General features: G+C 40.8%; 1 protein-coding gene across 8 annotated transcripts in view; it reads right to left on the bottom strand.

Moving 5' to 3' along the window:
* Nucleotides 1-26,288, bottom strand: part of LIMCH1 (LIM and calponin homology domains 1) — a 179,512-nt gene that overhangs the window by 63,558 nt on the left and 89,666 nt on the right. For 4 of the 8 annotated variants that reach the window (XM_054825049.1, XM_054825050.1, XM_054825053.1 and 1 more), the window contains exons 4-6: nucleotides 10,261-10,367; nucleotides 6,866-6,920; nucleotides 3,742-3,852 (exon numbers count right to left, since the gene is read on the bottom strand). In XM_054825049.1, coding sequence (XP_054681024.1) covers nucleotides 3,742-3,852; nucleotides 6,866-6,920; nucleotides 10,261-10,367 — 273 coding nt within the window. The remainder of the gene's footprint in view (nucleotides 1-3,741; nucleotides 3,853-6,865; nucleotides 6,921-10,260; nucleotides 10,368-26,288) is intronic. The other 4 variants (XM_054825051.1, XM_054825052.1, XM_054825054.1 and 1 more) reach the window with 1 other exon arrangement.

The raw sequence follows: 26,288 nt of genomic DNA, 5'->3' as shown, positions 1-26,288 counted from the left end.
CTTGTTTTAGAGAGTGTCTTAACATTAATTACAATCGCACAGGCTGAGAAAAAACAAAAATAACTACTTTTATTCAAAGATAAATCTGTTTTTTTCTCCCCCAACAGTAAGTAAAGTCAGAGATGTGGGTGCCATTATCAGACTGACATTTTGCGACCCAAGGAGGCTGGAATGTGGTGGTTTTTTTTTTTTTTCATTCTTTCTTTCTTTTTTCCCCAGAAACATTTGAATATTAATTCCTAATTAAGAAGCACCCCTGCTTACCACTAGCTGGAGCACAATGGCTACATTGAGCACAGCTCCCACTGTCCTTGACTGCTAAGGTTTTACCCGTTAGTACTATCGCCAATGAGATCAGTCAAGAACATCACAGTATGCTATGGTGGGCCACCTGCACAAGAAAGCGGGTCTGCTGGAGAAGTGATGGAGGGAGGAGAGCCCTGCAGGAACACACCAAAGCTTCCATGCTGGAAAAGACGGAGGCTCGAAGCGAGACGGAGAGATCAGACCCAACGTCCTGCAGACTTTTCAGGAAGAAGGCTTAATTAGTGCCACTCACTGTTACGTTGCCAAAATACCACATTAAGGGCAGCGGCAAAGGTCCCCTAAGGCCAAGCTAAACTGTGGTAATGTCAGTAAGTAACCTCACTGCAAATGGAAGTGAAAGTATTTTCTAAAACCAAATAAAATACATCTAACAAAGTAGTAATTGAATCCTATGTAATTTCCTTCCCCGGTCCTGCTTAGTGAACTAAAATACTGATAGAAACACTAGACAACACAGATCTGTCTCCCTGAAATCCGCATGAGTTACACACATCCAAGAACAAATCTAAAAATCCTATCAAAATCCCTTTTGTGACATGATCCAAAAATCTTTTTAAAAATCCAAATTCCCTAAATCCCCTCATCCCTTCATACCAATCAGCTATTCTCAATCCTCAGGCACACTTCCATTTTCCTAAATTACTGTATTTGAATGACACAGAACTGCTCAGCAGCTACAGGGACTTAAAACTCAGGCAAAAAGCTCCATCCTGCATTCACTATATCCCAGAGTTTGAAAACAGTCCAATTGTGAACTAATGAGTTCTGCAGACCCTACTTTCAAAGGCCTGTTGATGTTAATTTTGCATGCCGCTCACCAGGAATTAAGAGGCAGGCACCAGGATGGGATCCTAGACTTCTGAAAACATGTTCTTTACAGCCTTCCCCTTGGCAAAGCTACTCTCCCAGCCCACCGCTGGCTCACAGATGGGTACTTGTCCTGCTCTGAGCAAACGTCATCTCCCAAATGTTATCAATGGGAAAAAGAAAGTGGTTATCTGTAGGACTGATAACACCGTAATACGCCACACAACAGCACATTAGTCTTTCGTATTATCTAATTAAAAACAGTATGTCACTGAGCAGTAGTAAAAGTGTGATTGCCAAATATAAGATGTGTTTCTCCAGGAAGTTCCACCCACTAAATATAATCAAAAAGCCATGGTTGTTTTGTCATTGGGAATTTCCAGTTCAAAAGTAAAGAAGAATGCGTATCCAAATAGTTAATAAAATTAAAAACAGAGTAGGATGAATAAAATTAGAAATGAATAGCCCTTTCAGTACGAGAAGTAGAAAAAGATGAATCTGAGACAACTTACATCCGAGCTGTCCTTTGATTTGCTCATTAAAAAAGGAGGGCAGAGAGGATTTATAACAGAAAAGCTAAACCAGACTGAATTTATGGTCAATTTAATTATTAAATTCTGTGGAAATAAATGCCAGTAGAGAATGTGATAAAGTGTCTTTTCATCACTTGAGCTCAGCTAGAAAGAACATCAGAGTGTTACGCAGCGTGATTAACATGTTCTATTTTACAACCAAATCCTCTTCAAATTCAGTAACAGACAAGCCCACAATTGCCAGTGGGAAATACTGCAGGAGTAGGGAGGTGACCTTAACATAAGATGCCAGCAGCCCTCATTACAGTACCACCTAAACAAGACTTTTCAGGACTGTGAAGTGCTCTCTTTTTACATTAAAGGAATATATAGCTTTTAGCTTTTATGAGATCTCTGCTCTGCTCCCAGCTCCAACATCTGCAATGAATCAAATCCCAGCCTCTTGCTCTTGTCCTTGACCTGCAACGCTCTGCGCTGCCCAGCCTGGCTCTCCACAACCACCTCCCTGGAGAACGCTGCCTTTCAGCCCCAGTCTATTTCATCCCACAAAAGGGCTGAAGATGGGACCTCCAAAATGTTCTGATGATTAGTTTGGTGGGTAAACATCACCTGGAAAAAGAGGAGCCTCATGCTGCAAGATTAGACATTAAAAAATAAACCCTGATAACTAACATAACAACCCGCACTTCAGTAATTTTTCTGTGTTAGCTCCCTTGTCCATCTTTGTTTCACCTTTCAACCTCTTTGGAGTGGGGACTGGTCCTTCCCTGCATCTTCTATTTGGAAACAACTCAAGTATTAACTTAACATCTTTATTGCTCGGTCTCAGTCGTATCACTCATGAGTTGCAAAGTCCCGAGTGATTACTGCAGGTCATTTCAAATGAAGACCAAAATAAACCTCTACAAAGAAGCAGAATGTTCTCTTTCCCTCTCAATTTCCACTTGCTTGTTCACAGGAACTAGGCTCACAAACCGGGATTTTACCTGTCTAGCTAAGGCTCTCCAGTCACACTAAGGTGTAGGAACTGCTATCAGTCAGCCAAGTATTTCATCCTCTCCAGCGACAAACCAGTGCTGGTCATCTTGACATCCCAGAATGAAGAGCTGCAGCTGGTGGAGATGCAGTAGCACAGAGCTCGAGGAGAATAAAAAGCAAACTCTCCATGGTCCCCAAACCTTACTGGCTGTGTGACTTGGCTGTTAGATGAGAAAGCAAGGGAGCAGCAGGCATGAAGCTCTCTGTGGGCTGGAGAACATATCTGCATGGCCTTTCATGAGCAGTATGTCCAACACATGCAATGCTAGCACCGGGTGCTGCCATCTTCTTACATGCCTGCTCCTTGCCCCTTTCATCCCCAGCAAATGCATGCTTGGGATATCAATGCTAACCATTACTGAGGTTAAGTGTCTCATGTCGAGGTTCAGGGCAAGCTGGAGCGCTCAACCAAAAGTTCCCAAACCACCCTACAGCAATCACAACTTTTCCTTTCCAACAGAGCTCTGCTCGTCATAAACCACCAAATATTATTTCAGCCAGAATGTAGACCTTGGCAAAACACAGATTCATCATAACTATGCCCTTCATGAAACATAATCTCCTCCTCCTACCCTTCAGCTTTATTTAGATACTTTGGTTTGATGCTTTATGTCGCAACTTAAAAACAGAAGAGCTGCCCATGAGACCGAATGTTTTAAAGAAGAAAAATCTCTGCTCCTGTGAGTCCTGCTACTTTATTTTTGAGTCTCAGCTCTTCTAGCTGAAACTCTGTGTCATAAATGAAAATAATTCAAACCAAAACCTGTGGAAATGAAGATGACAGAGCCATGTGACAATTCTAAAGTCCTGTTTGACATCACGTGCTGCTTCACTGATATCACCACAAAGCCGGCTGCCAAAGAAAAGTTGTGTTCATGGCTTGGTAGAGTCAGAAACATTTTCGTAAGAGGTAGGGGTTTACTAAGTAATTTGTACTCCAGCCCCCCACTTCTTTCATATTTAGCAACAAGCAGGTTATTTATGGGAGTAATAATTCAAATGAAATTTCCATTCCCAAAACATAACAAAAAGATACCTTTCTCATTTGTGCCAGCAAACCTTCAAACTCCTTCAGGTTCAGGGTTGATCCACTATATGACGTGCAGCTGTTTGCCGCTTTCCCTAGCCAATAAATGGTGACTAATACCTGCAGAAGTTAATAAGAATTAATTGAAGCCATCTAACACAGTCACTTTGCTAAGTTTACTTCCCTTCAGCATCTCTCATTTATTCTAAAGTGCACAGCAGCACAAAATTTTGTTATAAATCAGAATTGAAAGGGAAGTGTCTGTCAGTGGTTAAACATAAATACATCGGGCAAGTATGAAAATTTAAACAGTCCCAGTTACAGAATATGTAACTTAACACATTATCTCCCCAGTATTTTTATTACAAAATGAAACTGCCATGTCTGCCTGGAAAATAAATCTGAATAGCAAAACTAGGCAAGATATTTGAAACCGTCTGGAAGACACACTTACATCTGTTTGTAAATCCAATAGGAAAAAAAATCCCTAAAGATTACTAATACTAGTGGTCATTAATTAAAACCATTAAGACTAACAGAATAAAACAAACATCTGAAATGTGTGCCTGCCTATTTCAAGGACAGAAAAGGTAGTTCCATTTTTAATCATCTTAATGTAATTAACCAGATGACACAGGAACATTTACTTCCAGGCTTCTGCTTGCTTAAGAAATACTTAGACCGAGATTAATCAAAAGCCACGAGCATCTGGCTGTTTCTATCAGACTAAAGCAGAAGGAGTTAGTGGTTTCATTCAAGTTCTGACTTGATGTCTCTCCATAACTCAAAAGTCACTTCAAAACTAGAGCAGGAAAAAAAGCCACGAATTGCTCTTGCAAATGTTTATATATCCCCTCTCTCTCCTTTAGGTAGCAAAGAAATCTGATCTGGCACTGCTGGTGCTGCACTTGTTTTAGGAAAGGAGAAATTAAGATGCTCAGGATGGTCAAATCCAACACCTCCAAAACCACTGATATTTATATCATGCAGGGAAAGCAAACAGTCCTTCTCTGCACCCACATATGTCTCCACTTAAAGCAATGTCTTTAATGGTACCTGTGCAGCAGCAATTTGGACTGGAAACTGATTGTCAAAGGCAATTCTGTTCAGTGTTTTGCACTGGTTAAAAATGCCAAACCACCACCTCAGAACTTAGGGCCTTTTCTCATTTAATGCTCGTTATTTCTGTATATTCCGTGACATTGCAAAGTATTTAACTGCAGAACAAACAGGAAATATTTTGAAGTGGAAAAGATGTGCAACCAATAATAAATAATAGTTGACATTAACTGCCTCTAAAAAGTTAAATTAACTGAAATATAGTATTTTATGTTTTGATGGAACAGGGACATATAATTCATATTATATGGTGAACTAAAGAGAATAGGACTAGGAGAAATCCCAAGGGGGTGTTGGGGACAGACATCTCTGTCAGACTCTTCTTCCCTAGAACATACACCCACATTCCTTCAGTCCTTCCTCCTCAGTCACATACACTAGACTTCTGATTAGCCTTTTCTCATCAACTTTTGCTAACATCCCCATTTTTCATTTAAGTGCAATGTCCAAAATCACACACAGCACTCCAGCTGAGGCCCCACCAGAAAAGGATGCAGCATGTGTCATATAGACCTCCTGTTTAAAAACAACTGTGGTACAGAATGTAAAATATAATGTATTTCATAGATAAATATAGTTTATATTTCCCTTTAGTTTATAAATAATACACATGCCATGAAATAACTGAATAACATTTTAATAAAGTTCAGAAATTTTCCCCTTGTTTTTAAAATTACATCCAAATTGATATTACTATGCTAAGGGAAAGGAGGTGGTTTCGCCAATACGGACTTTTTTTTTGTCTTGAAACAATCTTTATCTGAGCTGTTTTCCTTCAACCAGCACCACTCAACAAATTTATGCAAAAAATTCTTACAGTACATGTTCTCAAGTTAAGTGAAAACACTTGCAAATATAGTATTCCTAGCAACCAGGAAACTGTCCAATTCATTTTGCCACTCAGTTCTCTGATGAAGGTTGTGGTATTTTTATTTATTTCTGCTAGCATTTGATCACTTTCTCTCCTCTTCCTTTCTTTATCCACTTCTTTTTTTCCAAATAATGTCACATTTGCAAGCAATTCCGACTGGCTGCCAGCCGAGGTTGCAGAATCATGCACCTGGAAAGCATATATTGCCTACAAGCACATTGTGGAGGATACTTTTGAAAGTTTAACTTTAAAACAATATATCTATACAAAGATATTTAGTCAGTGCCCACAAGAGTGCTAAAATGCCAATGCTGAACTCCTCCTCTGCAACTTTGTGTGCTGGATGCAGAAGATATTACTCTAATGATGACGGGAAAGACAGGATGAAATAATTTGGGGGTTTTTATGGTTTGGGGTTTTTTTATTTACCTTTTTCACCTGCAATCATGATTACTGGATTGCAAAGTTCTTAGGAAAAGGTCTTGGCATTTCCCAGCAGTTTACAGTGATGTGAGCCAAATATTAATTTATAGCAGTTTACAGCTGACTGAGGACAGACAGCTTGCTAGGCTTTAGGACAATAACTAACTCTCAGATCAGCAAAGTTTAGCCATGTTCTCTTCTACTTAACAATTACAGGATCCATTATAATTTCTATTAATTTAAATCAACGAGAAATTGAAGTTAAATGGAATTAGCCTTTCTGGGAGAACACTCATTTATTTGGAAGAACAATGAGAAAGCTAGCAAATCTGACAGTAGAGACTTGCATCCAGATCTAGTAATAGTTTTGCTTCATTTTAAATACTTTGTGCGAATTTACTTTATGCCTATATATTCATGAAAGGCTACAAAAGCACAGCTTCATGGGTGAATCAGACCATTCCCAGTGAAAACCATGATGAACAGCACAGAGATCACATTCTTTATCCCTTGATTAAGCAGAGACAAACATTCTCCATTGTATTTCTATCGTAAGGCTGCTTTGCCCCAGCAGCTCTACCGAAGTTTGCGGTAGAACCTGGTTAGGTTTGTGTTCAGTGATACACATCTGTGCTAAGTTTTTACTGACAGAATTCTTGCTCAGGCCAAATACAGGATTAACCAGAACAAAAAAAGAAATATTCCAAGTCATGTACTTACATTTTTCAGCTTCCTACTATAGTCAATGTTCCTGGTTGCACACACACACAGAGACAAAAAAAAAAAAAAAAAAAGAGGAAAAGAAATAATCAGAAAGCAGACATACTTTCCAAGAGCATGTATGCAGCAGATCACATTTTCCCTAACAAAAGCTTGCAGAATGCTTCTGCTTGCTGGAAACACATAAAAGCTAAGAAGATGTAGTTCACACATTCGTTTATTCATAATGTGGGAGTATTTTGTCACCATTGTTTCAATCATTAAATTAGAATTCTGGAAGTACAAAAAGATAATGTGTTTATAATGGTCCCACAGTAAAGTAGGACAGTGCCAAAAATATTTCCTTTAAACAGTGTTGCTGATTTCTTCAAAAAAGAAGACCAAAGGCCTCACTGCTAAAATTCATTCTGCAATAATCCAACAGTCAGATTCTGCTGTACAATAAAACATGCAATCCATACAGATTCTGGAAGCAACTGAACATGCATTGGAGACTGAGGAAATCATCACCAAACATTAAGGAAATGGAGCAGGTGCTTCTGTGGAAACAAGCATCACAGAAAACAAAGTAGATGGGTGAAGCAACAAAGATCCTGCCACTTGCAACAGAACCTGCTGTGGGAAACATACTTATTTTTTGAACGTATAGTCAAGCACTCAGACTGAACATTGGCATCCTTCTCGATTTAGTTTTTCACCAACGTTCAAAGGGTGGAAGTTTTATGTTAGAAACAACAAAGTACAAAGTTTGCACAAACATAAACAACATTTTAAAATTCAGCAAAGAAACCATTAAAAAAAGAATGGAGGAAATGTGTATCACATTTAGGTGCTGAAAAATAAATAAGAGCACTTCAGATTTAGTACAGATTGTCTCCTGATTATTTATAATGGAATTGCCTTCTACTATAACAGAAAGTCCATTCCAGCATTAAAGGTTACCTGATAAAAACAAAAATAAATGTACTTAAATCTGTGAGAACAACAGAAGTCTAAATATAGGCAACATGAAACCAAAGTATTTCTGATAACATATTTTTAAGCCAAAATTTTAATCCACCAATATCCACATACTAAGAAAAATAAAACAGCCCTATTTTTTTCTTAATAAAATAGCAGTGGAAAAGAGTCTTGTTTAACAAGTCAGGAAGAAATTCTTTACAGCATTAGCTCATAACTTTTACAAGCTGAATGTTCCAAAAAAAATAGATCTAATGCATACTTCAATTAACATCTATATGAAAAAAACTGGTTAAAAATGTCATTATCTTAATCATGTGCAATAATATCGTATTCATCCTTTACCATAGAACAACTACCATTTTTAGCATGTTTAAAAATTAACTCAAAAGTCTTCAAAGAGGGGGAAAAAAAAATCACCTTCATGCTTTGGGAACTAGCTAGCAGAAGACAGTCTTGAACATATTTCTCTACAACAGTCATGGACTTGGCTTGTACACCTCAACTCAGTTACTCAGCGTGAACTTGGACAGTGCTAAGAAAACATTTGGCTCATTTCCACAGCTGCTTTCTCTGAAGAGTTGACGAGGGGAGGGAAAAAAAATCCATGCCAGTGAGACACTTCACCTCTATCTAGCATCATATTGAGCAGAGGGCCAAGCCAGCTCCACAGAGTTTACTGCTCCTGGTTTAACTTGCTTACATGCTGGACAGCTCTCCCTGGAGCTCCATGCTAGTCCCAGCCTCTCCACCTGCCTCCTCCAAGGTACACCACCATCCTCAACCCCAAAAGATCAAGCTTCTTATCAGAAGAACCCTTTCTCTCTGGTTTTATATGGAGATTAGGGTTTTATATTGACATTAGGGATTGTTTTGTGACTCTCTCCAGCCACTAATTGTCATGGTTTTACAGGATGTTGTGAGGAACCTCTTCTATGGCAATACTACCAGATTTAGAAGAAATACGTTACATAGCCCCCTCTCACTGGTATGTACAGGGGAGAAGAACCTAATATTAGAGCCAGAAACTTGGAAAGGAGCAAAAAGTGGGAGACTATTCCTTAAAAGAAGGAAAGTGGCCAATTCAATTTTCAGAACCTTTGCAATTTCCCAGACAGTGCTTGAACACCATGAAAACTTGCCCAGCTTCCACTGCCAGAAGCAGGGGGCGGGGAAAGAATGTCACTGAAATGTAGTAAATTGTTTCCATATACTCTTCTAAAATGGATATGTCCGACCAGGATTTCATTAGTGATCTTTTTGGCCAAATCTTTTTGGTCAAATGAAACAAGGCCATTCAATCAACTCAGCAGTATTTGCTTGTCTGTAGAACAATAACTTTTAAAAATTACGCGACAGACCCAAAAATTTCAGGAAAATGTCTAAATAACATCAATTACAAATTTTGTTAATTTAATGAAAGTGTGGGTTGGTCTTGCTTTTGGGGGGTAGGGAGCTTGATTGCCATTAATATAAACGAGAGAAAAATACGGTTTGACTGCTTCTATTCCTCTAGTCCACGATGACAAAGTCTTCCCCTGTTCCTATTTAAGATCTCAGTCTATGACTATATGGACTTTGATTCCAGCCTGCTCTGTGTGACCGTAGGCAAGTCAGTAATTCTTTCTATGCCACTTTCACATCTTTATTTTAAATCACTTCGTGGGGTGAAATGCTGAAAATACAAGCATGGGACTCTAAGCACTTAGTGCTCTTTGCAGTGAAGGATGCGCACATATCATGGCTAAAAAGCTGTTGATTAAAAGGAGATTTTTAAAAAATCGCTTCACCCACCCAAAAAAACCATGAATTAGTTATTAGGAAGGAGAATCTTTTAATATGCGTGTGGTAATTTGTGTGGTAGTAGGTGTGTGGCTTTGGTGAAAAAGCATCTAAACTGTGGCATGTCCAGTCTAAACAGTTCACACAGACATCCTCAGCCCAAATATCGTGTCCCAACCCATAGTTCTTGTTAGAAAATAAACAGACCGTGCTCGTGTCTGCACCTTGTAGAGCCTGAGAGGCCTATAAATGTCCTACAATGCATCTTCAAAACAGTTTAATCTGAAATAACAGAGCTGTGATTTTTTCCCCCCCAGCCTATATAGTTCATTAGTTGGACAGACAAAAAAGAATGCCATGAATTTAGACTCAGGAAAACCCCTAAGTCCCACAGAATCTCATTGCTTAACTAAACCAGTATTTTAAAAGGGCTGTGGTTGATCTCTCTGGGAAAAATAACAGCCCTTAGAGAAAGCCTGTTGAAGGGAACAATGTATTCTTCCCAGAGCTGAAGGTTTCCCAAATCTCAGCTTCCTATTTCCTTTATGCAAATGACAATTCTATAGCCTTTTTGCTCATCCTTAAATATTTACTATTGCATCACATGCATCTGAGGTTGTAACATGCTAATCACAAACTGCTGTTGTACTTACTTGATGGTGACTCTGTTTGATGTGTCCTGCAGATCACCAGGATCAAAAAGCTGAGATTCTTTAAGTCCCAGCTCTTTGCAGCCTCTTAAGAATAAGATGATATTGTCCTGAAATGAAGGAAAAAAAAAGAAAACCAAAAAAGCTTTTAACTCTTCCTCATTGAAAACAATAATCCTACTGAACCAACCTCTCCCTGATTTAGTAACAGCTCACAAACAGTTGTATCATTAGTTAAATGAAGAACCAAAGATATTTCCTGTCACATAATTTAAGAAGTCAGTACATGTTTTGTTCGAAAACCAGATAAATATGAAACAAAACTTCTTTTTCTTTTTTTCTTTTAAATATGTAACTGCAACAAGCTTATTGACTTTTCTCTTTCCAAACCCAGATGTTGGCAACTTCTTCAACTGAAAAAACCCTGCTAATTTCCCCACCTGCTGCTATCGGCTGCCAACACAGTTTCAGCATGTTACAGGGCAGAAAAGAAAAGGCTGGATTTCTGAAGGGAGCAGGAAGGGTAGATATGAAAGAGCCCGCCACCATTTAAGCAAGCAGTTTGTTCAGAAAACATTTTGCATGTCGATATGAACAAGCCAGTTACTCCTAGTTAACAGAACCAGTCTCTTGCCTCTCCGACCTTAACCAGCCAGAAGCCACTGGGAAAAGAGGTAGGTGCCTTCTCCCCAAATAAAATGGCTGAAGCTACACTTTATGTGGCCACTGTCTGTAAAGAAGAAACACCACTAATTTTGTAACACTTTTTATGGAGGATTTATACTTTTCAGAGTGTAAAAAATAAAAACCCCCAAAACTAAGAGAGATTAAGCACAAACTGATATAAGCCCCTTTCAAACCAAATACTAGTGATGACACATGGGATTGCACTGAGGGGACTCAATCTGTATGTGGTTATATACATTTAATATATGTTTATACTTATTTACACATATGCATGTATAACGCCCCCCTTTTATAGAACCAGTGAATCTTTCTCATGCAGATAAATCTGGAAGGTCAGTAGGGAACAAGCTTTTAGATATCTACGTTGCTAGATCAGCTACTGCAGTGGCAGATGTGTGGACAAGTAAGGATATAACGTACAGCTTGATATTCTCTGAGGCCTCTCATGTCAAACCTCCACCTGGAGGTAAGCTGCCATATGAAGAGTTAGAGAGGAGTAGAGACCTCCATTTTTGTAAAAACTGGGAAGCAGAGGAGCCTGGGCAGCGTCCAGTTCTTACCCACCCTGCGTGACAGAGCAGGATTCACGAGCAGGGCTCTCCCCACATCTGCTCCCAGGCTTTTGTTTGGGTGGCACAGCCATGGCTCGGCGAGAGCAGCCCTGTTTATTCTGTCGGGGTGCAGCCATCAGCATGCTAATCACTGCGGCTCTCTGCATGCCAACGCTCTCACACACAAAGATCGCTGTCACCAGCCACACCGCAAAAAAATACGGACTTGGAAATTTAGAGGAGTCCAAATCTCCCTTTCTTCCCTGGCTGAAACTTAACAGCTCTGGAGGGGAGCCAGGGGGAAAGGAACAGCAGTTGAGAGAGCAGAGAGCCCATAACCCTGAGAGACAGCATCATTCATGACATGAAAAGATGCTTGTAAAATTCCCCATCTGGCTTACTGTTTGCATTATAATTTTTCCAAATGCAATGTGAATAACTCTCGTGTTTAGCCTTTGATGGAGGACAGTTCTGGTCACTTCCAAATGGCGAGTGGAGCAATGTGTAAATCTAATAAAAATGCAAAAGCATTAAAAAAAAGTTCCTAACAGTATTTCCTGACAAAAATATACAGGACATACAGGACACAGTAATCTAATAAGTTTAGAAAACAATCAAAGCAGGGGAAACTCCAGGGATAACTAATTGCACCCGTTTTTACGCCAGAAGTTCACATCCAAGTTATGATAAGCAGTGACAAAAATATAAGCCATTTGGTGGCCATGTAGTTTGGAACCTTGATTCTTCTGTTGATGAACAAATGCCCACTTCTTAAAAAAACACAGTGTCACCACCCTAGGCCCGTTTTCCTACATGCTTTTACAGTCATCGTAAGAGTAAGGTTTGCCAATAGTCACTAACACCATCACCCAAACAATTCCTCAGAAAGCTGGTATCTGATATGGGCATAAATAACCACGCTTGCCAACAAGACGCAATCAGTTAGCACTGAAACTTTTTGTTTCTATTAACAATCTCATCGTTTTATTTCCCAATGGTCCTAAAAATGGCAATTTGATTAAATGGATTTTAAAGAAAAAAAGCCACCAAAGACATAGTTTTCACGTGACAGATGTTCAGGTAAACCTGCCTCAGCTGTACATCCCCAAGCCAAAATGTATCTCATACCACTGCAAAGCTAAACTTTTCCTGGCTTGCTTCAGTACAGTTGAAATTTGTATTTGTTAATTCTATTGAGACATTGGAGAACAACACTCCTAAGCCACGAAAGGGAAAAAGGAATCTTATCACCAAAACCCAGCTCCCAGGAAAGCTTTCTCTCTGGATTACTACACCTTGCATTGGCCAAGTCCTGGTTTCTTCAGTTCTCAGAAAATTTTACTTAAACTTTTTGAGGGAAATTATAGTTCCATACCTGTTACGTGTAACTACACAATTTTTTTAGTCATCTAAAGTGCCACTTCTTTGTTGCTGTTGAAGAAACCAAAAACCAAAATCAAACGCAAAAAACATTCACTAGCAGCAACATATATAAAACATCCTTACCTTAAATAAGGGACTGAAAACACCCACCTAATGTGCATGTCCAGCTCCTTACAACTTGGCAGAGTTAAATAGGTCACGCAAATGGGTCACACTGCAACGGCAAGGATTGCAGTGTGGCCAGCTGCCGTGCCGCAGTCAACAGGGCCGTATCTTTTACAGTGGTCTCAGGAGACACACGGCCAGAATTCAGTCCCTCTCGCAGCCTCTGCAAGGCACTAACACACAATTTCCTCAATACATTAAACAGAGATGATACTGCCTTTCTCTGAGCAGTTACTTGCTGCAGTTGCAGAATTGGAGCAGATGGAGGATGGGTCCCTTGGTCAGCATTTCCTATGGCCCCAGAGGACCTGCAGCTGGCTCCTGCTGGCTCCTCTTGGTTTCAGTCCACACCACTATTCAACCAAAAAATCTTGTGGTTTTTGTCCTTGTACACCCAGAGGAATAACGAGTTTCAAGATTACAGTCTAAATTTCTTTTGCAAAATTTATCTATTTTTTGTCTATACAATTTTATATCTATAAATCTATAATCTATAGATATCTATAAAATTTTATCTATGTTTTCTCTATAAAATGACATAAACTCTAAACAGGCTGCTTACAGAAGACAAATGCTTCAGTGTGGTGACAGACAGAGGACACAAGCACAGGATACACTGACAGGTTACAACCCCAACCCTTTTCTGCTTGCCTAAGCAGAGTCCTGGCAGTTACTATTAGATCAGCACTATAAGCAATGTCATTTACTTGTAAGCATTGGAAATGCAAAAGTTATTAATGTAAATGTTTTGCTATGCTGAAGTTCAGCACAGAAAAATTAACCAACACACAAAACATTACAAACTCTCGGGCAAAACCAGCCACAATCCAGCAAGAAGGGCCAGGGAAGAGCAGCGTAGGATGAACAGGAGCATGGGGCACCGACTCCCTGAGCCCTGAGTCAGAAGGATGCACGGGAAGGACGGGACTGAAAAGCTGCTCCTGCTCTCACAACTGCATTTCAACACCATCACCTTTTCATCCTTTCTGCTGTGCAACCCGCACGACTCACCTCTACAAAATCACTTTGCCAGGACAACCACCTGCAGGTAATGCAGAAAGGATGGGAGGCAGAGGGGTTACACCTCCATGAGGGTGGGGGGAGGGAGAAGAAATAATACACTGCTCACTTGTAATAATTTTGCTCACTGTTTTTAAAAGACTGCTAACCCATGTGCTATAAATATGAAAAAATGTTCACTGTATAGCATTAGGTCATTTTCCTCATACATGAAGTGGAGCACAAAATCCTGAACCCTGTAAAAAAACTCCAGAAATTGGCAGTTCTGCGGGACAGACACCCTGGAAAGCCACTGCAAATTCACACACTAGCACTGCCAACACACAAGATAGTTCAAGCTAGCGAGAATCAAATATTCACAGCAGGCAAATTCCCTCCATAGGATCTGCTGATCAGATGCAATGGCAAACAGCTTGAATTTGGCCCACTTCCATTCCTTTCATCTGCCACAATAGTATAGAAAATATTCCCACTGTATCCATGCTCCAAATCGGACTTGCAGCTTAGCACTGCGGAACCATCATTTGTCAGATGTGCTAGTGCATGGCCTGGATGAGATATACAGATAAAGTCAGGGAAAACAAAAGCAAAGCCAAGCTGTACGTCTGCACAGAACGCTGAATAAAATGCCAAGTGCATGCCACTTCTGCAAGTTGGAGATATTATTAGTTGCCAGTAGCACCGCGCTGTTTTGCAGGACAGCTGCAGACAAACAGGTGGCCTTTTTCATTTCTGGAATGCTGAAATTTTCCCTGTTCCAGAATAAATTGGAAGATTTCTAAATATATATATATATTTCCAAACTGCTTTTCAGAGCAATTTGCAATACAGACTCTTAAAAGCCTTTTGTTTACTCTCAACGTTTCTTCCTAATTCCCTCATTTTTCCATTTAATATAAATAATTAGTGCTGATAATTTATTTATATAAAAGCAATGGATCTTGACTGATTCACAAGCAGACGGAAAGGAAACACTGCAATATTCAGTTCAAGTCTGCCAGGAAAGAACTTTTATGAGAGAGGCTGGGAACTTTTCATATTTTCATATATATATATATATATACACACACATATCTATGTTGTACTATTTATCCAATATGCTTTGCTGTATATATTTTAATATATATATATGTTTTACTATTGTACTGTATGTACAGTAAAGCATACTGTATAAACTAAGCTTTCACAAAACATTGTTTTCTGTGACAGATTCCAAATCAATAGATTTGGAAGCAACTTGATTCTATTCAGGACACATTCAGTTAGAAACTTAGGATGCTTAATCTCCAGAAGACGAAGGATGACAGCACACCAGAACTGAAGGGAAGCCCCATCAGAGCAGTAAGGGGGGGACAAGTTACCTGCACCCAAAAGGATTCTGGCACACAACAGCCTCACCTAGTCAAAATTAAACACTACATGGGGAAAAACAGAAAGAGAGTGACCCCAGGACCAGGGAGGGAAAGCAGGACTTACCAGCCCGTCCGCCTGACCCGATCCTTGCCTCCCAAAGCGCAATAAACCTGTGGAGCGGCAGGAATGACAACCAGCCGGCCGGGAGCCACGCAGCTGCTGTTGGCGGGGGCTGCAAACCCCAAACGCCACCCACCGCCATCCCTGGAGCTGCAGAGCCAGCAGCACGGCCCCGGACACCACCCTGAAACCACCCCGAAACCGTGAGACATGCCAGGGCTGCCGTGCGGCCGCTGGCTCGGCTCCCTTCTCGGAGCAGCACTTCCCGGCACCCACATGGGGAGAAAGCAACAGAAAGGCTGGAGGAAAACGATCACCGTGTGTGGAATTGTGTAAGCCCTGAAGGCAAAAAATAGGTCCTGAGAATACATAAAGCGATGATTAGATTGAAACGGCAGGAATAACACACACTGGCAGGAGATGAAACGGTACCGTGCCGAAGCAGGGCTGCAGGAATAGCAGGGAGAAGGGCCAGGCTTGCCGGGAGCACCAGGAGGTGGGAAAGCCTGGCAAGTGCTGCCTTTAAGAGCTCAGCAGAGAAGATGGTGAAGACTGACTTTGCAAAGAAAGCCAAGCCTTTTTCTGCTTCTTTTGGGGCAATCAACAAGAAAAAGATGTGTCTCCTCAAACAGTCGCCCTACTCCCTTAACAAAAAGGCAAAAAACACTTTAAAACCTCCGTGAAGAAAATGGGTCTGTTGGGAGCATACTGCAACTACACAAAACATATCAGAAACCCCAAAACAGAAACCCCAAACATGACTCTACGTGATCTTCAGATAATATCTAAGACTGCCGGAAGATATTCAGTACCAGACCCCAAAGATCTAGCTGGAAGTGCCAAATTCCTACCCAGGTGCTTAGATCCTGCTGCTCCCAACCAGGCTTACTCGGTCGGGAAATTGCACGTGCCTGGAGCAAGAAGATAGGGCACAACTTTGATACCACTACTTTACACTACTTTGGGAGTATAAAACTCATCCTCCTTTGATAGCATGAAGGGAAAGCTGTGCAAAGGAAAGAACATACTCCATTTATCTCTACAGAAAGCTGCTCTTAGCGTTTTTGGTATCCAACAAATTTTTTTGTTCCAATCATTACTCTCATATAAAACAGGAGCACATTCAATCTACATTAATAAACTGAAAATAAGCAACAACAAAAAAGCCCTCAAAATCATGCCACGAGAATTGACGGGGGGCTCTAAAAAAACAAGCCCAAAATAAATTAAATGTGTTAAATCAAATTGTGAGTGCACTTGTCCGCCAGATATCAAAAAGCACAATGTTTAAAATTAAAAGCTTGCAATTCTCTGAGAAAATCAGAAATACAGCAGCACTACTCAAAAAATGGTCTTTGACATTTTTCTAAATCTGTCCTTTGCCCTGTAACAACTTTCAACTGCATTTATAAGCTTCTTATGCAACGCAGTGTATTACTAGTGTATGATGGTTATAATGAAACAGGAATGGCCATATTGTTTATAATGAAAGGCAAATGCAAGGAGCTCAGAATACAAAATGGCACTGCAGGTCCTGAGCAGGTAGTGAAAATTTCATGCTTGGTACAGAATGGATAATGTACCTTATTTTTGTAAATTTTTAAAATGAGCTTAAAATCCCTGCAGCATGGTACGATGTAAAAGGAGGGAAGAGACACTGTGGACAGGAAAGGAGAAGGATAACAAAGAAAGAGAGAAAATATGTGGAGAGGACCGTACGAAAGAACACGAGCAAGAGCAGCCTTCAACTCAACAGGCGAAAGCAAGCCACGGGAGGGTGGGAGGGGTGCACACAGCATGAGCACAAGGCTGACCCTATGACTTCACTAGTAAAGTAGGTCCTGATAATTCTCCTTGCTGCATCAGGTCATTATCCCTGAAGGCACAAATAAAACATTTAAACAAATGGGGGCTCAGTCAATATCCTTGTCTTTGGGGGAGAGAGCAATCAGATGATGTACATTCCCTCAAATTTGCCAAACCCAAGATACACGCAGAGTAAGATGGCTTTGTTTACAGCAATGAAGACAGAACATAGGCAGGCAGGGAAAAAAGCCGAAAGCATTTCCAGGCTATTCACTGGCTCCAATGCTGATGAAATCGCAGCCAGATGTCAGCCAGATGTCAGATTTCACCCAGTCTTGGAAAGGGGGTGCCTATCTGATTCCATATTCTGTGGTAACAGCCATGCTATGGCCAAGGAAGACGACAACATTTCCTTTTCATCCCCTCTCCACAGCTTTTTAGTACCAGATGATAGCGCTTGGCTTGTGAGGGTTTGGGCCTCAGTTTCATGACTACTTCTGTTACCCGCTTTTCACATTTTTGATGAATAAAGCTCACCGAGAGCAGGGTTAAAAACAAGCTCACATGCAGTGAAGTGCAGCCAGGCACTCCTGCTGGGAATTCACCTTGCATATCCAGAGTCAGATGGGTAAAAACACAAAGACAGGAGAGACACAACCAAAAAAGCAAAGCATGGTCCCTTCTGCTGTGATGGAAAGGACTGTTATGTACCTCGCTCTGCCTTGTTGGTTGGGCTATGAAGTGGGTCAGTACAAAACTTACGCACAGAGCAGGTTGGGGAGAGAGCTGCAGAAAAGAGGAGAAGAAAAGAAACATCACAACAGCAATGTTCTCAATGCTACCGGAGCTCAGCATCTGTCACGTCTACCTCTTCCTACCCATCCTCCTGGCAATAGTTGTGCTGTCTATCTGAAGGAGGGGGAAAAAAGGTCATGAAGACAAATTTGACCTTTATTTACAGTCACATTATGAGTGCTGGGAATACGACTAACCTAAACACAGATTTCAGGGAACCCTGAAACCACGGCCAGTGCCACAACGCTTCCCTTAGGACATCCTCTTGGGGAAACTGGACACTCTCCATTCTCAGCACATCCCCAGAGCTGCTGCCCCCACAGCTGAGCTCTACAGCAAAATATAACAACGGGCAAGAAATTCACAACTAAGGAGAGCATGCTGTTTTCTATGTTTGGTTTATTTGTATGTAATTATCAGGACCGATAAAGCCTTAAGGAAATTATACAGTCTGACTACAGATTTAGAAGATCTCAAAGGCAGCCATCCCAAACAAACTGCATCAAGTAAACAAAAATACATAAACATGAAATCTAGAGTTCTAAGTCATAAGAACTACTACACCAGATATTGTGAAAACAAAAACCGTCTATAAGTCTGGGGGGGTCCAAGCAATGAGACCACCGAAGAAACTAACCTGAGCATTAAATACGGGAGACTATGGGTTTTCCCTAGATGGAGTGTTAAAAAGTTTATTACCCTGCATACATTAAAAAAAAAAAAAAAAAAAAACCACAAAAAAAGGCAATTCACAGATGAATAAAGTTGAATTACCTCCTGAGTGATATACCCAAAAGGTACAGCCCTGGGGTAAACCAAAGGAATACTTTAAATAGCTTAAGCTCTGACACAAATAAGCCCTTTACATGTTATGTTCAGCCATCACTACAACCTAACACTGCCAAACAAACCTTTGCCTTTCCCAAGTGCTGTCAGGGCAATCATGTGTTAAGCCATGGCACAACAGATGCTTTTAAAAAGCTATTTATGTGTTGCTATGATGATATTGTACTATGATAGTCAAGAAGATTACCTATGCAAAGCAAATCTATATGCTAAAATTTATTCCATGTTTTCTTTAATTATATTAGCAGGTCTACTAAAAGATACTACCTTTTTTTCACATATCCTGCCTTCATATCCCTGCCTACATATTCCAAGCTTCATGGGAGCCCTTTGATCGTATTTGATATCTCAGGGCACTGTTATGCAATGCCTGCTTTCTATAGTTTCACTTGACTGTAGAGAAAATAACCTTGTTTTCCAGGAAGAGCAGTGTTGACTATTCAAGAGAACCAGCTCCAGGAAACTGTCAGATGCAACTTGCCACAGGACCTTTGGGATGGAGTGGGGCTAGCAGAGAAGAAAATGAGGAAAAATTCTGTGCATCATGAGCCTCTGCACCTGAAAAGTTGTGTCTGAGGGTCATTAATTACCTGACCAGCGTAATCTATTATAAACCAGTATAGATACCTTAAAGCACGGTCAGTGCACCTGCATGCACATTCAGAGATGACTATCTGAAAAAATACTTCTCAGCCTGTGATCACTACAGACTGTTTCTAGTTTTCCTCTCTCACTACATCCAAAGCAGATGTCAAGGACAAAAAAAAAGTAACTGGAAATGAGCAGTAGTGAGATTTACATATGATGCTTTTCTGATACACAAGAACCTAATTCATCAGAGACACAAAGCTGTATTGGAGTTACAACCTCAATGCTTATCTTTCCCTGGTGATTTATCAGCTGTCTTCCTACTCGGGCACAGAAGCAGATTTCATTAAAGTTGCATAATCCCAGAAAGTACAGGATTTTTATGAAAATATGTCCATGATGAATCTCATTTGAAGTTTTGCTGCATCCAGCTGTATTGAACTAGCTGAGCACAAAACTCTGAACATCCAGGGCTAGAGAACAGCTGAAATTTTGTAGAGTTTATTTTTAAGATTTGAAACAGTAAAGGGACAAAAGAAATTGGTACCTAAAATGAAAATTAATTTGACGCAAAACCTCTGAAAGCAAATGTATGACCACCACCTGGCAGTCTCATAACGCTGCTTCTAATTGCAGCAACTACTCACTACTAACATGACTTTACTTTCTTGCCCCTTTCTTTTACGTGGTATATTCTCTTTTGCTTGGTATATTAAGCAAAGCTATCCTCCGTTTAAAGTCAAAAAATAGTAACAGTTGGCCAATACTCAGACTTCTCTCGGCAAAGACAGCAATCAGCTACGCAATGAGCAGGATACCATGCAGCCGGAGCCGTTGGAGGGCCTCTGCATCCCAATGTCCAAGCACAACTGCTGTAGGTGGGCCTCAAAAGATGCGAGAAAGCTGCCTGTGGGGGCTGGGGGCCTGGCAGTAGCTGTTAAAATCAGACCAAATCTGTATTCCCCAAGGCAAACAGCAAAATAGTGAAACGGCCAAGGAGGACTCATTCCTGCTCAGTTCATGACCTCTGCGAAAAAAGCAACAAATTCCATTTCTCCTTTCAAATTAAACATCTACTCTTTATTGCCAAGGAATATGTTTTAATAATCTGTGGTGTTCAAGGTTTGATAAACATCAGAAATCTCTTTGCTGCTGTTACATGATACCTGACATACATTTTCCCCCCACTCATAGCTTTGCATTTTCATGCCAACATTACATAAAACATACTGGACTCCTTTAATGTACAGGTTGGGGTTTCCTTGCACATACTTCTAAAAGAAGCTGTTCAAGTCCAAAAACCACTATTTTTTTTTTAATTGGCTTTTTGTACTGAATGAAGTTCCAGTATGTTCCACTTGGAAAACCTACATTATTGGGTTTACTTCCAGTAAAAAAATAAATAGAAAGCTTTCACATTTAGATGTCTAGAATGATTACAGTGAGGAAAAGGAAGGGGAAGAAAATCACTAATTTTCAATTTGCTGCAAGTGCATTTCACAGACAACCAAAATATCTGTGCAAAAAGATGCTAAGTAAATTAATGCCCATTCTTAACTTTGACCATACATAGTATAATGGCCTAAATTACTAAATATGACAACACTCAATCCATGTATCTCTTGTTTGCTTCTCAGATTTGAAAACATACATTTGGTGTCTAGGTAGCATGGCCGTAACTGTCAGTCACCTTGAATATCTCCAGTTTGTTGTTTGGGGTTTATTTTAATGGTATATATTCAAGGCAAGATGAGCTACCCAATAGTCTGGCAGTGATTTCTTTTCCATCCCTTTTTAACCATCAGTAAAGCATTTCCTAGACATAATTCAGGAACTGGCACAATTATTCATGAAGCTATGGTAGCTGCAAACCTAGATGGACTATGCAGAATAGCCAACTTAAATTACTGCTGTTCATTAAGTCTATAGAGATCATGTAAATATGCCTTCGAAGGGCCATTTGGAAAGCAGGATTCATGGATTATGTCTGGATGCCAGAGTCACTTGCAGTTGTGAAGACTAAGCTTTGGGGAGGAATAAAAAGTAGTACAATAATATACTGTATTTAAGATGCAGAATTTCCTCAAATTAATGGGCATGAAAATCAATGATTAAAACAAGAGGGAAAGAAAGGAACTCTTCTTTAATGCAGTGTATGCTTATTGCAAAGCTTTCTCCCAGCTCTTTCAAAATGACTTGGTTCTGCTTCCTCTGGGCAGCAGAACAGGGAACAGAAAAGGATCTCTCCTCCTACAGGAGAGATGCTCCTGTTGCTCATTTTTCTGTCAACACACTAGAGGTGTACTTGAGGCATACTTCTGCAACACCCTCTCTCCCCTAGGAATGCAAAAAGCAACAAGGGTAGGAAGAGGAATACATGCATCACACCAGGTCTTTAGGAACTAAGGAGTGGAGATGGTAGAAATAGCTTGTCACATTTGTTGGTGGAGGGAAAAGAAAGGGGAAACAAATCAGCTATCACTGATAATTTATTTCTAAAACTTCTGTTTATACCCTACCCTCTGTCCTAACCAGATGTGAGATCAACTTTTGTTTGTAGAGGAAAGCAGCCAATCGTGCTTATAATTCAGCTTACCTGGGTATAACCAGTGGCTCCTCCTCAGAACAGTCACAAGCAAAGCTAACGGAGATGTTCATGCGCCGCAGACTACAAACTTCCAAATCCTCACCTGCTACTTCTGAAAACCTTTGAAGCCACATTATATAAATCAAGGTAAAACTTAGCTAATGAGAGTGTGTAAAGGAAAAGGCTAAACTTAAAGCAAATGGGATTTTTTTCCCTTCCTCAACAGTGGGACTCAGTTCAACTGGTTGATCAGGGAGACGTCTATCTAGACAGCAGAACCAGTACAGTCCAGCAAGATTATTAGCCCAGGCTTCACAGGCCATGAAAGCAGCTGTACTAGCTCCAGAGCCAACAAGAAGCCGCCAGCAATTTAGCTGATTTAAAGCACTGCAGAGCCCCAGTCCCTAGCCAGCTCACATGTCTCCAAACCACTCTCGCAGACGCAGATTTCTGGAGAACGCAAATGTTACACATGGCTACCCAAAATCAGCTCAAGGCCAGCAGGACTTATGGGCTTTGGCAAGCACCTCTACACTGCCCTTCCTAGCGACTGGGGAATATTCATCAGACACAGCACTGCTTTGCTGGAATGCATGAGCCCATCTGAGGCTCAGCACTGTGCTGAAGCTAATCAGCCTTAAATCTGGAGACCCTACTAAGAGCTACCTGGGGTTTACAAGGTCAGCAGATGTAGTCTCATTCAAATACAGGGGCTACAGAGCTATGCAACCACCTTAGGCGATGTGGGAATACTGCCCGAACTGCAGCACAGGGAGCCCAACCACCCCAGAGGTACCAGACCCTGGGCACGCGTGCACTTTGTACCTGTGCGTGTACACGCCAGCCAGCCCGGGGCTGCACCCGGGCTTCAGCATGCCCCATGCTCGGCATATGACTGCAGAGACCCTGGAGAGTCAGCTAGCACACGAGCAGCACCCACTTTCCAGGGCTTTCTGGCTACCCGGAAGTCCCTAAATGTGCTACTTTGCACTGCTAAGCTGATCTCATGCCTTCGGGCCACTTGCCCCCGAAGGGGAAAGGCGCTGGCGTCGAGCAGCTCTCCTGCAGGAGCCATCCTGAGCCAGGGTGACAGCCGCCGCTGCCAAACCCAAGCGGCCTCTTCAGTGAGTTGCCCACACCCACAACACAGAGGTTATTCCAAGGTTTTCCATTCACGGGCACGTCCCGAACTCCACCTTCCATTATCCTGAATAGAGCAGTTGACTGGTTTTCCTCTTATTTACTTCCCATCTGCTTCCTAACCTCAATCTGGCACTTTTATTCCTCCAACTTGTATTGTAAAGTTATAAAGGACAAGAACATTTGTACACTGTTATACATAGAGAATAAATCATACTGGAATCTGTGATGGAGAATACCGACCACAATCTTTGAAGTTCTTGGTTTGCAATTTGCTTATGTAATAGTTTGTACGCAGGGTTAAGTGCTGGATTTCTAATATCGCTCATCAAATTTCAGGGGGAAAAAAAAAAAAAGAATAAGCAAGGTGAACTACTCCTGGGAAGATAAACTATCTGCAAGAATGTTTGATGCAAGTACTACAAGAACATCAAGAACTCACAGTTCTTCAAAAAATATGTAAAAGTCTGGAATCCAAGGAGTTTCAGTTCTCTAAGATCATATTTTAGAAAGTAAATTTTAATCAGGATTGGGTGGCTCAAGAGATTGGGTAATAGTATTTAAAAAAGCAAGTGATTAATCTCTGATCAACCAGAGGGTAAGGACTAAAGAGCATTTAAGGTCTCAAACACCCCTGGGAACTAGCCAACTTAGTCTAATACTGTGGGTGCTGACTCTAGGCAGATTTTGGATTTTGGATTTTCTCACACACAGTCCTCATGCTTATGAATAGCCTCCTCTAAATTTCACTAGAACTACTCCATTCTCCTCCCCAAAATTCTGCGTTACAGTTATGAATACGAAGAGCCAACGGCAGTTAGATCCCAGGTTTGCTGATAACACTGTGCTGACAAATAACTCTTTTTCCTGTTTCCTTTCTAACTGTATCTATGCGGTGTTTCTTCATTACAAACTTCTGAAGGCAGACACTCATAGCAGTAAGCTTGATACTTTCTTTGCAGGAAAAGAGATTTTGATCGTTCCTGACTCTATCATTCAAAGATCCAAGGCGCTCAGAAATTGAGGCCAGGCATATCTGAAGATACAGCTCTTAAATTCCATTCAAACTAATCATATTAGATTGACTTCTGCTCTTTTGGTTGTTTCAGATAGAATGAAAGAACAAGTAACAACGGGTGTGATATTGCTGAAGGTAAAGTATTGCCCATTCTAATACAATTCTGCTAATACCTTACAAAACAAAACAAACCCCATCCTCCTATGACAAACTTTATGTCGTGTTTCTTTTTTACGTGTCTGTTACTAAACACTGACTTTAGTAACAAATTTTATGTGTTCTTTTGATGCACATTTATTTATTTACTTACCTACCTCTCTTTGCCTCTTTATAGACTTTTATAAAAGCTCTGGCAGTGTTGTCTGGGGACCATTCCATTTGATTTGCCAGTTTGCAACTAGTTTTGCCAATGATTGATGCAATTCCTGCATTTGTTCATAATTTGGTTTATGAAATGTCAGAATATACATTGCTTCCAATACATATTATCAAGCCTGTAGTAGTAGTTTATTGTTTGTTTGTTTGTTGTTTGGGGTTTTTTTAACTTTTCTTGTATTTTCTTTGAAAATAAACAGCACAGCAAAACATTGTGTCTGTGTCTGATGCCTGTGGCACTCTCAGGACATTTCAAGTTACACTGTTCCAGCAGTTGTTATGGTTTAAGAAGCAACAACTGTCTGACCTCTTTAGGTGTAACAGGAGAAACTTAATGAAAGAAAACATCCGAGAATTGTCCAAAAAAGAAAGGTTTTTTTCTACTTATGCATATGTCAAGTAAAAGCTGTATAAATTATTTTTCTAGATCAGAGGTTGAGAGGTTTTATTAGCTTGTGCTACTGACCTGTGCAGACAGTTTTCTGGCACGATTTTCATGACTTGTTTATAGTATCACCTCAGTTATCCAGAAATTCTTGTTATCCCCACATGGGTCAAATTCCTGACATGTATTAATTACACTGAAAATTGCCCTGGATTACTTGAAACCTCAAATAACTGAACCTATTCACTGTCCTCCCTTTTAAATAACAGGGGACATACTGTATAGTGGTGCTAATACTTAGTGGCTGATCCCTGTAACTCCAGATATTAATACATAAACGTCACACTTCTTATCTAGCAGGCCTGTCAGCTTTGGACTGAAAACCAGGCTCAAGAGGCAGAGAGCATTTATAGCATGGTCCTGCCCACTGCCGTGGGCTGCGGGGCAGGAGGAGATAGGAGGTAGGAAGAACAGGAAGGTTAAAACCAAAAACCACTGACCAGCATTCCTGATCCACGCACTGCTGGTCAAGGAAACAGAGCCACTTCACAGTTCAGCCCTCGCTAGTTGACAAAATGACCTTGGATCCTCCCCATAGTCAGCCAAAGACTCGTTGCTGCCTGCATGTTAAAGTATACATCCCACTGACACTTGAGCTTTTACCATTGTGGCTACTGGGCTCCATCTCCTCGTGCCCATCACTGGGCAAACAGGCCTGCAGCTTGTCCCCGAAGGCGCCCACCAAGCAGCTTCTCAGGAACCTCCACAACTGTGTGACTGGAGCTTGAATGTGAAGATGAGGTTGCAAAGACCTACTGGCAACTCACGCATTCAGCCAACGCCAGGCATTAGCTCTAAGATCCCTTATGCTGTTGCTAGGCAGGAGCGGTAAAGTTAGAATTGGTTTTGGAAAAAACACCAAGCCTCCTTCCAACCAAACTAGAATTGGTATTCAAAGGACAACAGCAACAAGGCAGCTTTCATTAAGAGAAGGTATTAGAAACATCCAGGAATGCTTGGAAACACCCATGGGATTTGTTGGCTGTGCAGACAGGCTACACAGCACCCAACCAACCCAACAGTTATAAAAGGCAAGAAGCAAGAGCACCGGCAGCCCAGGCTATCAGTTTAAAGCCTGTAGTTTGTTGCCCCACAACAGGTGCAAGGGTGAGATTCACACCTGGCACTCAGTCCAACGTGCCTCCCAACACA

This window comes from Grus americana, chromosome 4 (assembly GCF_028858705.1).
Source record: "Grus americana isolate bGruAme1 chromosome 4, bGruAme1.mat, whole genome shotgun sequence".
NCBI classification, from domain to species: domain Eukaryota; kingdom Metazoa; phylum Chordata; class Aves; order Gruiformes; family Gruidae; genus Grus; species Grus americana.
Note: the sequence above shows the minus strand (reverse complement) of the source record. Positions and strands in the feature narration are given on the sequence as shown.